Consider the following 12,795-nt stretch of genomic DNA (forward strand, 5'->3'; position numbering starts at 1 on the left):
AGCTTCTTGACCTAAATACTGAAGGCCACAAATGTCGTATGTCTGTGGAAAATACATATTCTGAATCTCACTTCCTCTTTGTAGAACCATGTATTCCTATTCTGGATATAAATTGTGTAACGCCGCCAACAGTATCACAGTTAGTCACTGGTCGCACTGTAAAAATGCTGAGTAGTCAATTGACCACTTGTCACTTTTCTGTTACACTTACCTGTTTCTTTTCTCCATCTTTGTCATCTACATAAGACAACACAAAGTCTATCCTCCGAACTCCGTCCCTGAAAAACACGGTGTCTGTGTTTGGTTGTAGCTTTTCGGTCTAGAAACAAACAAACACAATAAGACTTTTAGTTTTCTCACAGAGTGGGAACCGAAAGCAAAGAGACATGTAACACTTGAACAATAAATACTGACAAAGCAAGAAATGAATCTTGAAGATAGACATAAAGGGCTTAACACTGATATATATACACAGCATAACACATAGAGAGAAGCACATTGTGTCCCAGAATTATACATGTAATATTAGGTTACTATAGGCTACTGACTAGTACTAGTAGTAGGTAGTAGACATTCATGGTGCACAGGACTGAAAAGTATTTCAAGAGAATGTTGTTTCCTTGGGAAAAAGTTAAGAGGGAGGCCATGATGACAGTAAAATAACCCACATACTGTAAAACAGAAAAATCCTGGACATGGTACAATCACAGCCTGTCATTATACCAAAATAGTTGATGGTGGAGCGAGAAATGTGCTCTACATGTTCTATATCAACTTTTGTATATCACTCATTGTCTTAACTCCTAAAGTACAACTTCTTCAACACTTGTTTTTTTCATTAATGTGGAAATGTGTTTTATTGACACTAATAACATGTATATGTCATTCGGAAACAGCACTCTCGCTGGAAATACTCAAATTAATGGATACAAAGATATAAGATCAAGTAATCTACAGTATGTGCTATACTGTAATCAGTGTCTACAATATACAGTATATGTCTTTATCTGTAGTGCTGTTACAGTATTGTGGATTAATACATCAATATGTATCTCATAACCTTTAACAAACCTGGAATTTAAGATACAACTGTCAGTCTACACTTGTCACACAGTGGAATGATCCGATTCTATCTGTGAAATTTTTTTACAGTTTTACATTACCATACACTTTGTTGTAACAAACATGAGTTTGTAGACACTAGATAGAGTACAATCTGTTTAATCTGAAGTTAAACAGAATTATTTTGATGACAGGAATGTACTGAAGTAAAATGGAAAACTTTTTTCGAAATTTGTAATGAAATGTATTCTTAAAAATGTTAATTTAATTATTAATATCTTCACATCCTTCACTTTAACAGTACATTAAAAAATGTCCACTTTCAATTTCCCAGTCGGGTTTATGATGTCACTGTTTGCAGCCAAGGAAGTTGAAAAACGTAAATTTTCCAGTTTGTTCATTTTGGAGTGGTGATCTGTCTGTCATGTTTTTAGAAGGCCCGTCTTGTTCACAAATGAGTGACAAAGCATACCTAAAGAGCAACAATATCAAGGGTTAACCACAGCAGTACCCAGTATGTTGAGTAGTTTACTGAACCCCACCCTGCTGGTTTATCACGCCCTCACATCCACTAACAGACCCTCTTGTAACAGGGGCGTGAACACTGTTTGTTATCCTGTTATTAAACATGTTCGGACCTAATGAGAACATTGAAAACAGAAGAGTTTGATAGATTAGCACTGATCTATTCATGTACTGAAGTCATACATCACAGAAACACAATGTAATCAGTGTTATCAACTAAGATGATAAACCATCTAGACGTTGGCCTCACTGTATCACTGAAATCCCAACAGACTGACAACAGGCTTCTGTTTGAGCAGCAACAGTTTATTTCTGTCTCATTGTCCGAGATATGAGAGGAGACTTTGTGAGACTCAGAGGTCTTATGACTCAGCGATGTGAGCGGTGAGTCGACAAAAGGTCAGTCATTTAAGCCTACGATTTTACACAAACATAAACAATGACATAAACAACTTTGTGGCTGCAAAAAAGCTTTGGAAAAATAATAATAATAAAAGCCAACTCCATGACTGCTGCTGAAACTCTTATATTGGACAGTTCATTTTAGATTGTGAAAATGTTATTTAACAATGTAACAATTAAAGGAACAGTTCATATATATATAACACTGTTTCATATATATAACAGTTCATATATATATATATACACACACATATTCATTCACTTTCTTGCAAAGGGTTTGATACCACTATTACATCGGTACAGTAAAAATGAAGCTACAACCAGCAACTAATTATCTTAGCTTAGCACAAAGACTAGTAACAGGTTGAGCTTGTTGTCTATGTGAAGTTGCGAAGCAACCAGTGGAATACGTTTTTACACTTTTGTTTTTGTACAGATTAAACAAACAATATAACATGGTAGTTTGTGAGGTTGTTAGGGTGTTGGTATGCTGTTTTTCTTTTTACATTCAGACAGAGGCAGGCTAGGTGTTAACATGTTTTCAGTCTTTATGCTAAGCTAAGCTAAGCTAACCAACTGCTAGCTATAGCTTCAAATGTAGCGTACAGACCATACAGTCTATGGTACAGACATGAGAGTAGTATCAATCTTGTCCTCTAACTCTTGGCAAGAAAGGGACTATACGCTTATTGCCCAAAATGTTTCCCCAAACTTCTTCCTTTACAATGTGTAATTATGTAGAAACAACCACAGAAACATCAGACTTACCTCTGTAAATCCAGGCAGTGTCTCTCTGACATTAAGGGCATCAACACCATTTCCACCATTTCCATCTGCAAAAAAAATAATTATTATTTTCATATATTATTTTATATATTTATATAAAAGTAACGCCTTATGCAAATCAATAAAAATACAACAATCACATGTACAGAATCTGGTAAAATGGTCTAACAACTTAAATATGTTATGTTTAGCAAGAATTGTCTGTGTGCATTGTCATGTTATATACATTCTTCCGCTGACCCTTGTCGTGCATGTGTCTTATAAAAGGTTAGTTCTGTTTTTTTGGTAATTTTTTATATATGTCTTTGCCTTCAGTTTGAAGGTGTGTTAATTGCTCATGTCAATGAGCTCAGTCAGTGGAAGGCTGTATGATCAATAGCATCTAAACTCAAACAGGGGTAAATACCACAGACCCAGAGACTTATGGCTGGTCAACCTAAAACTAAACTACATGTAGCAATGTACCAAGAAAAAGTTGACTTTTTAGTTATTGGTTCCACCATCTTGTTTACATGCACCCACACCCAACGCGGGAAAACAATAGCCCTAAAAATAAAGTGATTGTTAGAATTTCACATCTACTTCTTTAAAATGTTCATGGTAGCCTAACAAGTACACTGTACAGTGTTAAAGCAATGGAGTGGATATTCTTCTCTACTTATCCCACCGACATCCAGGAATTTAGCTAAACTACATTAAGCTGTTTTTATCCATACAGGATACATGGTTTACATAACAATAAGGTTCACTCAAACTATCCCTTTAAGGGCAATGAGCTGGCCAATAATTGTTATGGCCACGCATGAATCTCAGACAAACTTAATTTAACAAGGGCCTAACAAACATCCGACAGTCCCCTGGCAACATCAGCAGATACAGACTCTTGCCTCATAGGTAAACAGGAGCTGAGAGACAGATGAGAACCACAAAGGCAGCGGCGGCACACACGCATGCACGCACGCACGCGCGCGCACACACACACACACACACACACACACACACACACACACACACTCCTCTTCATCTCTAATACAATGACACACAACATTCCTGGAGTGCTTCTCTCTCCCTCCACTCTGGCAGAAGGAATTTGCTCATGTAGCATTGCTCTGCTCGCTGCCTGCTCCCCTATTATTCCAGAATGGTGGGAAAGCGGCACTTCCTGTGGGGGAGGTTAGAACGTCCATGATGACATCAGTGAGGGGGAGGGGCCCGGGGTTGGCGTTGCTGCTGTACCAGAAGTCTTACCTCCGCCTAATGAAACACATTCAGCACACAAAGGACACAAAGATCTCCAGCTTCCTTCAGCTTCAACCCAGCTGCCTCTGATTAGACACAATAATGTGACGGACAGCATTGTGAGCCAATAAGAGAGGGACTGTCGTGTCTCCATGTGGAAGCTCAATGATAGGGCTGGACACTCACAAGGAAGGAATGCAAATATGCCACCTTTTAGACCGAGGAATCCCTGAGGTGTACAAAGGGCTAACGACAAAATACGATTTTTCCAGTGGGCTCGCTGGAAGCATCGTTGACTGTGGAGCCGACTTTCTCTTTAATCTTGGTCTCACTCCAACAGTGCACAGCCAGTTATCACAGCCTGGCTTGAGCAAACAGAAGCAAAGTTCTAACTGTGTGTTATATCACCTTCCACAGAGAGACAAATACAGTATATGGAGGGGTCATATTCACAGAGTAGCCTGACTTTTGTAGAACTGAGCAGCAACGTAGACTACACCACAGTGGCACAAATGGGCATATACGTTCAAAATAACTACTGTATCATCACATCACAATTATTCATTCATGCAAAATTACCTTGGCAACCATGGCTTTTGAGGGCACAAATTAACTTACACACTTTCCACCCAAGCAACCCAATTATTCTTCAGCTGCTGTATATTTACAGTATAGCTGAGATATTCTCCTGTGATATTCTCCTGTGAACATGCCCAACAGTAGCCTAGAAATCTAGACGCACCCTAGTGGCAGCAAATTTATTTTGCAGCCAGGGGGGTCTAGGCACTCTCCGTTGGCTTGCGAGCTGGAAAAACCAAACTCTGGTCAGGCCAATCACATCGTGTATAGAGTCGGTAGGCAGGCTTATGGCTGCTGCTGCTGGGAACAGCGGTCTTCTGGAAGACTTATGGATATGGCAAAAGTTTAATCTATCAACTAGCTTCGCTACCTTCTTCGTTGCTCTGCCTGGTTGTAGTGCTATCCTATTGCGTGCAGAGGGAATTTGAAAGACAACCGTTTATCCCGCCCCTCGGATTGAGCTCCGTCAATGGTGAGTGAGGCTTGCCAGGCTAGCCCATCAGCAGAATGCCAAAATATATGCCAGTAACCTCTGGGGGGCACTAAATCAAAGTGACACATTAAATCACCACATATAGTCCCAAATGGTCAGCTGCTGAAGAGCACTGCTCCCTGATATGGCAGCGACAGAAATCCATAAGCTAATGAAAAAGCCCCGATATGAGTGAGATGAACTTTTCTCTTTGCTTTTGATGTGATGGGATATAGAAACGTTTTACAAAGATATGACAAAGATGGGGGACTCACCGAGACAGCTTTTAAAAATAATGGTTAAAATTGAAACAGCAGAGGCTGACTTTCAATCCCTGGTACAGGTCAAGCTCCACTCTCAGGTCCATAGAAAAATAAAACAGGTCCATAATTGCTGCTAGCCAGAGCACTGAAGGCCAGTGAGGAAGGGGGGGCAGATGTATGGTGAGACACCCTTAATAATTAAAGAAATCAGTGGCCTACAGTATATCAGAATAGGATGTCACTCATGCCAATATGTCAGTTTCCAGAGGCATATGCTGATAATGCAGAAAGAGAAAGCAAATCCATTATTCCCCAGCCGAATCATGCTAAAAACCTATTTCACTACAACCTGATGAAGTTTCCATTCCCGGTGACGGTGATTGCAGAAAATCTCCAGAAACAGAAAATCTTTCTCTATATTCACGCGCAACACCCAGTTGAGACACACATATAGTGCTCCACCGTTTTATTTTACTGTAGTACATCTATTTTATTGTAGTACAATTATGAGATACTTGTGAGCACTTCCATTTTTTCCTATAGTTTATACTTCTACTTCACTTCATTTTAGTAGTTTTTATATGACAGATGAAGTTACTATTTACTTTGAAGATCAAAATTACAAAATTTAATTCAGTTGTAGATTGCACCTAAATGCAACAATATGGCCTGATATAGCACTATGGCAGGTGCCATTCTGTTCCCTAATGAGTACCTTGGATACTTTAAATAAATGTTTTGCTGATACCTTTGTACTTCTTCTTAGGTAAAGCTGGAACTTTACGTGTAATAGAGTATTTTTATTGTGTGGTATTGCTGCTACTTTTACTAAAGTAAAATAAATCAATACTTATTCCAGTTGTGCACATGTATGACACTAGGAGTGTGCGATATGTATAAGACTCTCTGTAATGGTATATGTAACCTTATATTGTGATACTGACATATAATGTAATATATAGTTATATAGTTATATAGTCTGGGTCAACTGAGCAACTGTCAAATAAACAGTTGTTTTTTTTTTGCAAATCCAGTAAATGAAATACCTTAAAGATCAAGGTCCATTACATTGATGAAAACATTTTATGAAAATCCAATATTGACATAAAGCTGTCCTGCCCATTGATTTGCAACATTGCCCCATAACAGCATATTGCAACCTGAGATATTAATAAAGAGATAGTGCTCACAGTATTAAAAATGTAGCCAATTATCTGGTCATTGAAAAATGTATTTCTCTTCGCGGTGTACATTGTCAAATCGCAAAGCCCTAATTGACCTGAATTCCGTGTGAACATTCAACTCAATGAGTGAATGCATCAGTGCAGATTGGACGCTCCAGCCATGAACATAGGACACAGCACACTCAGCTACCAGCAGCCAGGCTCTGCAGATACAATCAGAAGCTGAGATGGAGGCTGAAGAGCAGACAGAAACACACAGACAGCTGGGTCTGATAAGCAGACTAACTAGAAAGCAGAATTTAAAGAACAGAAACAGAAAATATGGTCCATTCATCAGGAGACTTCAATGAGACACAATGAGAGGATGTAAAGAGAAATAGCAGAGGGTGATGATGAGAGGACGGACAGACAGGCATCACATAAAGCCTCTGATCTGCCCGTACCTGAGTGCAGGTTTATCCTGAATGCGGTCAACACTGCAGGACCATCTTTAAAGGACAGACAGATAGACACAGGTTAGTGTTAAACTGTGGGTGGTGAATATGCAGGCTTACAAAGTGCTGAGACACTCTGATTAACAAGAATTCATCAAAAAGTCTCACAGTGTAGAACAGTGCCCAGGGCCTACTTACTCTGAGCACTGTAGAGAAAATAAAAAACAACAGAACATTTATCTCTTGTGTTGATCAGACCAGGGCTTCCATCTGTAGCACAGCATCTATACAAGCAGTGATGATAACCTGAAAATAATACAATAGGTAAAATGCATTTGATCCAATAACAAATCAAATATTTATTTTGTTTTACTCTGACTCAAGCAGGCTGTGGTGGGTGTCGACCGTCGGAAAAAAAAACATTAAGTTAACAGCTCTTGTGTAGCTCTCCCACGAGGCTAGCACTCAGCTAGACCGCCCTGCATACTCCTCTCAAACAGATACATCTCAGATCATTGCTTTGCACTTCAACAAGTGCAGACTAACTAACCACAGCTCCAGATTATGACAACATAAACCTTTTCTCAAGGGAAGTGATACAAACATGTCACAGATTGCCCTACAACTTCCTTCTAAGCAGGAGTTTGATTGCATTTAGATGTATATTAAATATTGATGTGATATAGGTTAGCACTCTGGTCTAAATTTAATGCATCACAGTGAAAGTCATCCACTCTACAGTCTCGGACAAGCCAAATGCCTGTCTTGATTATTCAGGTGATTTAGGAAAATGTAGAAGGAACTCACATATGAAATAGTAAAGCACTAGACTGAAATATTAAATTTCATACCAAAACATGCGAGTGAAATGAGTCGTTATAGTCTAGCAGGCATGGTATGTACAGTAAAACCACAACATCCTGAGCTCCAACAGGGCTAGGTCTTCTACAAGACATCCTCTCTATCTCTCCCCCCACATTTCCTGTCGAATCGGCTAACTACATACAAAAGGGAAAGTTCATAAAGTCAATTATGAATTTTGTTATTAGAGTAAATGTAAGTGCTTTAAGGTCTTCTCGTCTTCTCGCCGGCTTGGAAGAAACTGGAAATTAAATTTGACTTTCAACTCAGCAAACTCATCTGCTGGTGAGAATTCCGTGATATGATTGACAGCTCCAGAACAGCTACTAAATGGTCCTTGATGTGAAAATAATTTATCAAACTTTTTTTTGTAAAATAATACCAAGCAATACCAACTAATAGCACATATAAACCCTAGGAGCCACGACCACTGAGGAGAGGAAACCATTGACAAAGTAACACAAATATCCTCTTTTCTTTTTAGTAAGTAGTGTGTTTAAAGTGCGAGTTGTGTTTTTGTGTTTGCATTAGCATTGCTTGCATTGCAATATATGCTTGTTTGTATTGTCATGAGAAATACAAATTTCCTTTCTTATCATCAGGATATTGTAGTCCCAAAGGGGAGATTTCCTGACAATCCCCGGAAAGCTTGAAAAGTGCAAAACACCACAAACTCTTACACAAGAAGGTTTTGTACAGGGTAGGCGGGATACTGTATTATCTTCATAAGACCAGGGGTGGAAGTAACAAATTCAATTTACTCTTGTTACTGTAACACAGATGTCTTTTTTCGGTACTAAAAATCAGTAATTTTACTTTTACTTAAGGACCTTTTATCACCAGTTTCATACTTTGCTACATTTTAAGTCACATCCATTACAATACAAACAAAAGTCACATTAAGTTGGGTACAATGCAGGTGTGTCTGCCACTGCAGGAGGGCAGAGCTTGATAGACGTGACACTCTGCACTCAGCTGACATTCCAGATGAAGAAGTAATTGTTTACATTCACCTGCAGAGAGTCAGCCGTCAGCGGGTGGGACGGCTGCGGAACTGCGTTCGTATCCGGGCCTAATATTTAGCGAACAGTACAAATGCACAACAATGCAATCAGATTAAGGATCCAGGTCCTTATGGGTTATGGTTAGCATTATTGTACCTCAGCATAGTTAACATAAGTGGTCATGTCCTTTAAGAAATGTTAAGGCAGTAATGTTTACTCAGAATACATTTTAACTGACCTAAGTTTTACTTTTTATTTAAGTAAATTTGTACCAAAGTATGTTTACTTGAGTAGAGTTTGTCTAAAGTGCCAGTACTTTTACTTGAGTACAATATTCTAGCACTCTTTTCACCTCTGCATAAGACACAACATAAAATAAAATGCCATGTTTGATATCTTTGATAGTCTGTTGAGGAAGGCATTTGAGGAAAAGAGTTGCCAAGGAGTCAACACAGATTAGGACACAGAAAGTTGCTCTCTTGCTTGCATAATATGCCACCTTTGGCCTGGTTGTTTGCTTTTGATATTTTTCATGTGAGATGGCAACAGGGTGAGTAAGTATGCTTGATTCTTTACTATCAGTTGACTTATAGTATCTACTGTAATCTTGGTTGCTTTCCATGGCTTATTTACTATCATGCCTCCATCAAACGGGGTAATGCAATTACAAGGCCTGTTTCCATAGCAACTATTTGGCCTTGTTTCACCTCTGACTGGAAGATGACTTCATCTGCCATGGCTGCAGAGAGCACAGTGAGATCCCCTTAAATGGAAGTAAATCAGTTAAAACATGAGTAATTACTATTGAGAGCACTTTGAGTTTTAAAAATGTAATAAGAATTATTGGCTGACTGCCCCTGATAGATGCAAATAACCTGGCAACCCACTACAGATAAGCTTTGAGTCCAATGAAGATGACACCAAGTACCTGCTTTGTAATTGTTTATGATGTCACAGTACATGTTGTGTTCATCCAGTAGTACAGTAGGACAACAGTCATGACTGTCTATAAATCAGTGTTTGGGAAGCTCAGCTGTGATCGAGGTAATACACTCCAAACACACAACCAAGGTCACTAAACAAACGCTCTGGCTACCTATTCCCATCCTATCAGCTTTCATCAAGAACTGTCTACAATCCATCGCCCCGCTCATCACTAAAATCATCAATTCCTCTCTCAGTTCCGGATCAGTCCACACACTACTCAAACTGGTCTCAACCCGGACATCAGGTCCAACCTCCGACCCACCTCCAACCTCCCCTTCCTATCTAGAATCCTGGAACGTGTTGTCGCTGCTCAAATTAAAACCCATCTCACCTTCAATAACCATGAACCATTTCAATCTGGATTCCGCTCACAACACAGCACTGAAACAGCCCTCCTCAAAGTCACCAATGACCTCGTCCTTTCCTCGGACTCTGGCTACCTCACCATTCTCATCAAGCTCGACCTCACTGCAGCCTTCAACACCATCAACCACTCCATCCTCCTGTCCCGACTGGAAAGCTACTGCAACATCACTAGCACCGCACTCTCCTGGCTCTGTTCCTATCTCACCAACAGACAACAGTTCATCCACATAAATAACTGCACCTCTGCTCCTCGGTCACAAGGCGTCCCCTAAGGTTCGGTGCTTGGTCTTCTCCTGTTCATCTTGTACATCCTGCCACTCGGAAATATACGCAAACATGGTCTCCACTTCCACTGCTACGCCGATGAAGTCCAGATCTACATTTCCCCCAAATCCATCACTGCAGCTACATCCTCCACCCTGACCAATGCTTCACTGATATTCAAACCTGGATACAAACCAACTTCCTCCAACTCAATTACAATAAATCCAACTTGATTATCAATGGCCCGAAATCCCTCACAAATATCCCACAACTTTGATTTCCCTGTCAACAACTCCACCCTGTCTTCATCCCCACACATCCGTATCCTCGGAGTCAACTTCAACAGCAACCTCACTTTTGAAAATCACATCAACCAAATAACCAGAACTGCCTTCTTCCACTTCAAAAACATTGCCTGCTCCGCCCATCACTCACCTTCTTTGGTGCCGAAACTTTGATTCACGCCTTCATCGCTTCCAGAATTGACTACTGCAACAGCATCCTCTATGGTTCATCTGCAAAAACCTTAAATAAACTTCAATACATCCAAAACTCTGCTGCCCGCCTCCTCGCCAACACCTGCTCCCGCGACCACATCACTCCTGTCCTCCAGAATCTCCACTGGCTCCCTGTTCCCCAATGCATCCAGTTTAAAGTGCTCCTCCTCACCCACAAAGCCCTCCATAACCAGGCTCCATCCTACCTAACAGACCTGCTCCCCCGCCACAATCCCCCCTGTAACCTCCGCTCCTCTGACGCAAACTTCCTCTCCCCACCACTCAGGACCAAGCACCCTACCTGAGGTGACAGAGCTTTCACCATCGCAGCCCCCTCCCTGTAGAACTCTCTACCCATACACATCCATGACTGTACTGACCTGGACACATTCAAATTACTCATCAAAACACACCTCTTCAGATTAGCCTTCCACCTACAATAGTCTTACATATAATATGCTTGTTTTATCTGTTGGTTTTATTGCTTCATCTGTTTACAATGTGCTGGTTTTATTATAAAGTGTCTTCAAGTACCATGTAAAGCGCTATATAAATAAAATGTATTATTATTATTATTATTATAACTATTACTATTAGGGGGAGGACAGACCCCTTCCTCTTCTTTCTCCGTTTCCTCTTTCACATGTGGCTGAAGGTCTGCCCTGATAAGGGCCTGAATAAAGCCTTTGCAGAACAAGAGCAGTCTATTAACCCACCGCTCACCCTAGATAAACAGGTACATGTGTTCATTATCAACTTGCTGATTAACATAATAAAGAGTGTTAGGTATACAAATGGAAAGGGTCTGATCAGGATTTCATTATGTTGACTCAACACATGTTGATTCAACATGAATGCTGGGAAATAAATCGTCTTTATTGTTCAATTCCCTTTAATGATTCTTCAGTGATGCAGTGCATCTGATTTCATCCAGCTGTTAGGTAGAAATATGCAGGGTTACGATAGAAGTGAGCAACAGGTTGTTTGTTATTATCACATAACGTAGCACCAGATTTTAATAACCGTTAAATTGACAAAAAGACCTCATAAAATCACTAATTTACTCAATTGCATTTCTAAATGAAGTCATCAAGAGTACATACGATTATTTCCAAGTAGTCATTTTTAGTGACTTTTCATACAGTAATTTCACTTTTAGAATCAATACCTTTGGGTTACACTCATAACAGTGCTGTCACTACATCTTAATGTATGAGTTGCTTATGAAGTTCTAAGATGCACTTTAAAAATTACATCTTAATGATGCTTAAATGGGCATTTGGACGTATTCTATAATTGATCGTCTATTAAGACCAGTTATCCTTATCACAAAAGCTGCAGCACAAGAGCACCAGACTTTTCCAATGAAAGGGGACAAGCAAGGGTCAAAACATATGGTCAGTCAATACACGCCATGCTCTTGTATCACAATTGTATGTTAAGAATAACCTCCATGTGTGCTTTGCTTCTAACCCAAGTTTCTGCTGGAAACCATATCTCCTGACCTATCTGACATGGCACAATTACTGGACTTCTACAGACATTAGGGCTTCAGCTACTGTAGTTTTGAATATGAAACTGCGCATTTGAATACAGAGTTTAAAATGTCAATGAGAGTATACGATAGGTTCAAACTAGGAATTTTCAGTCCCTGAGATAAGTGAGTCATGGATTATGTAAACAGGGATTGAAGACATCATATCAGTGTTGTAGCACTTTGTCTTAAAGCCATTACTTAATCACGGTACGTTAGACTGATCTGCTTCCTCGGACACAGAGGTAAAAACAAGTTTTTGGATTAATACATCGGCAATTCGATTTTTTAAGTGAGCTTTTCATTATGGTAGAGCAATTAGTCTTTAACCACAAG

At 39.8% G+C, this 12,795-nt stretch overlaps 1 protein-coding gene across 2 annotated transcripts in view; it reads right to left on the reverse strand.

The window, feature by feature from the left end:
• ano5b (anoctamin 5b) overlaps positions 1-12,795 on the reverse strand; it is a 28,418-nt gene that overhangs the window by 13,644 nt on the left and 1,979 nt on the right. Inside the window, exons 2-4 of one of the 2 annotated variants that reach the window (XM_031324136.2) lie at positions 6,956-7,000; positions 2,758-2,822; positions 212-319 (exon numbers count right to left, since the gene is read on the reverse strand). In XM_031324136.2, coding sequence (XP_031179996.1) covers positions 212-319; positions 2,758-2,822; positions 6,956-7,000 — 218 coding nt within the window. The remainder of the gene's footprint in view (positions 1-211; positions 320-2,757; positions 2,823-6,955; positions 7,001-12,795) is intronic. The other variant, XM_031324137.2, reaches the window with a different exon arrangement.

The sequence above is a fragment of the Sander lucioperca genome, chromosome 3 (genome assembly GCF_008315115.2).
Source record: "Sander lucioperca isolate FBNREF2018 chromosome 3, SLUC_FBN_1.2, whole genome shotgun sequence".
Taxonomy (NCBI): Eukaryota; Metazoa; Chordata; class Actinopteri; order Perciformes; family Percidae; genus Sander; species Sander lucioperca.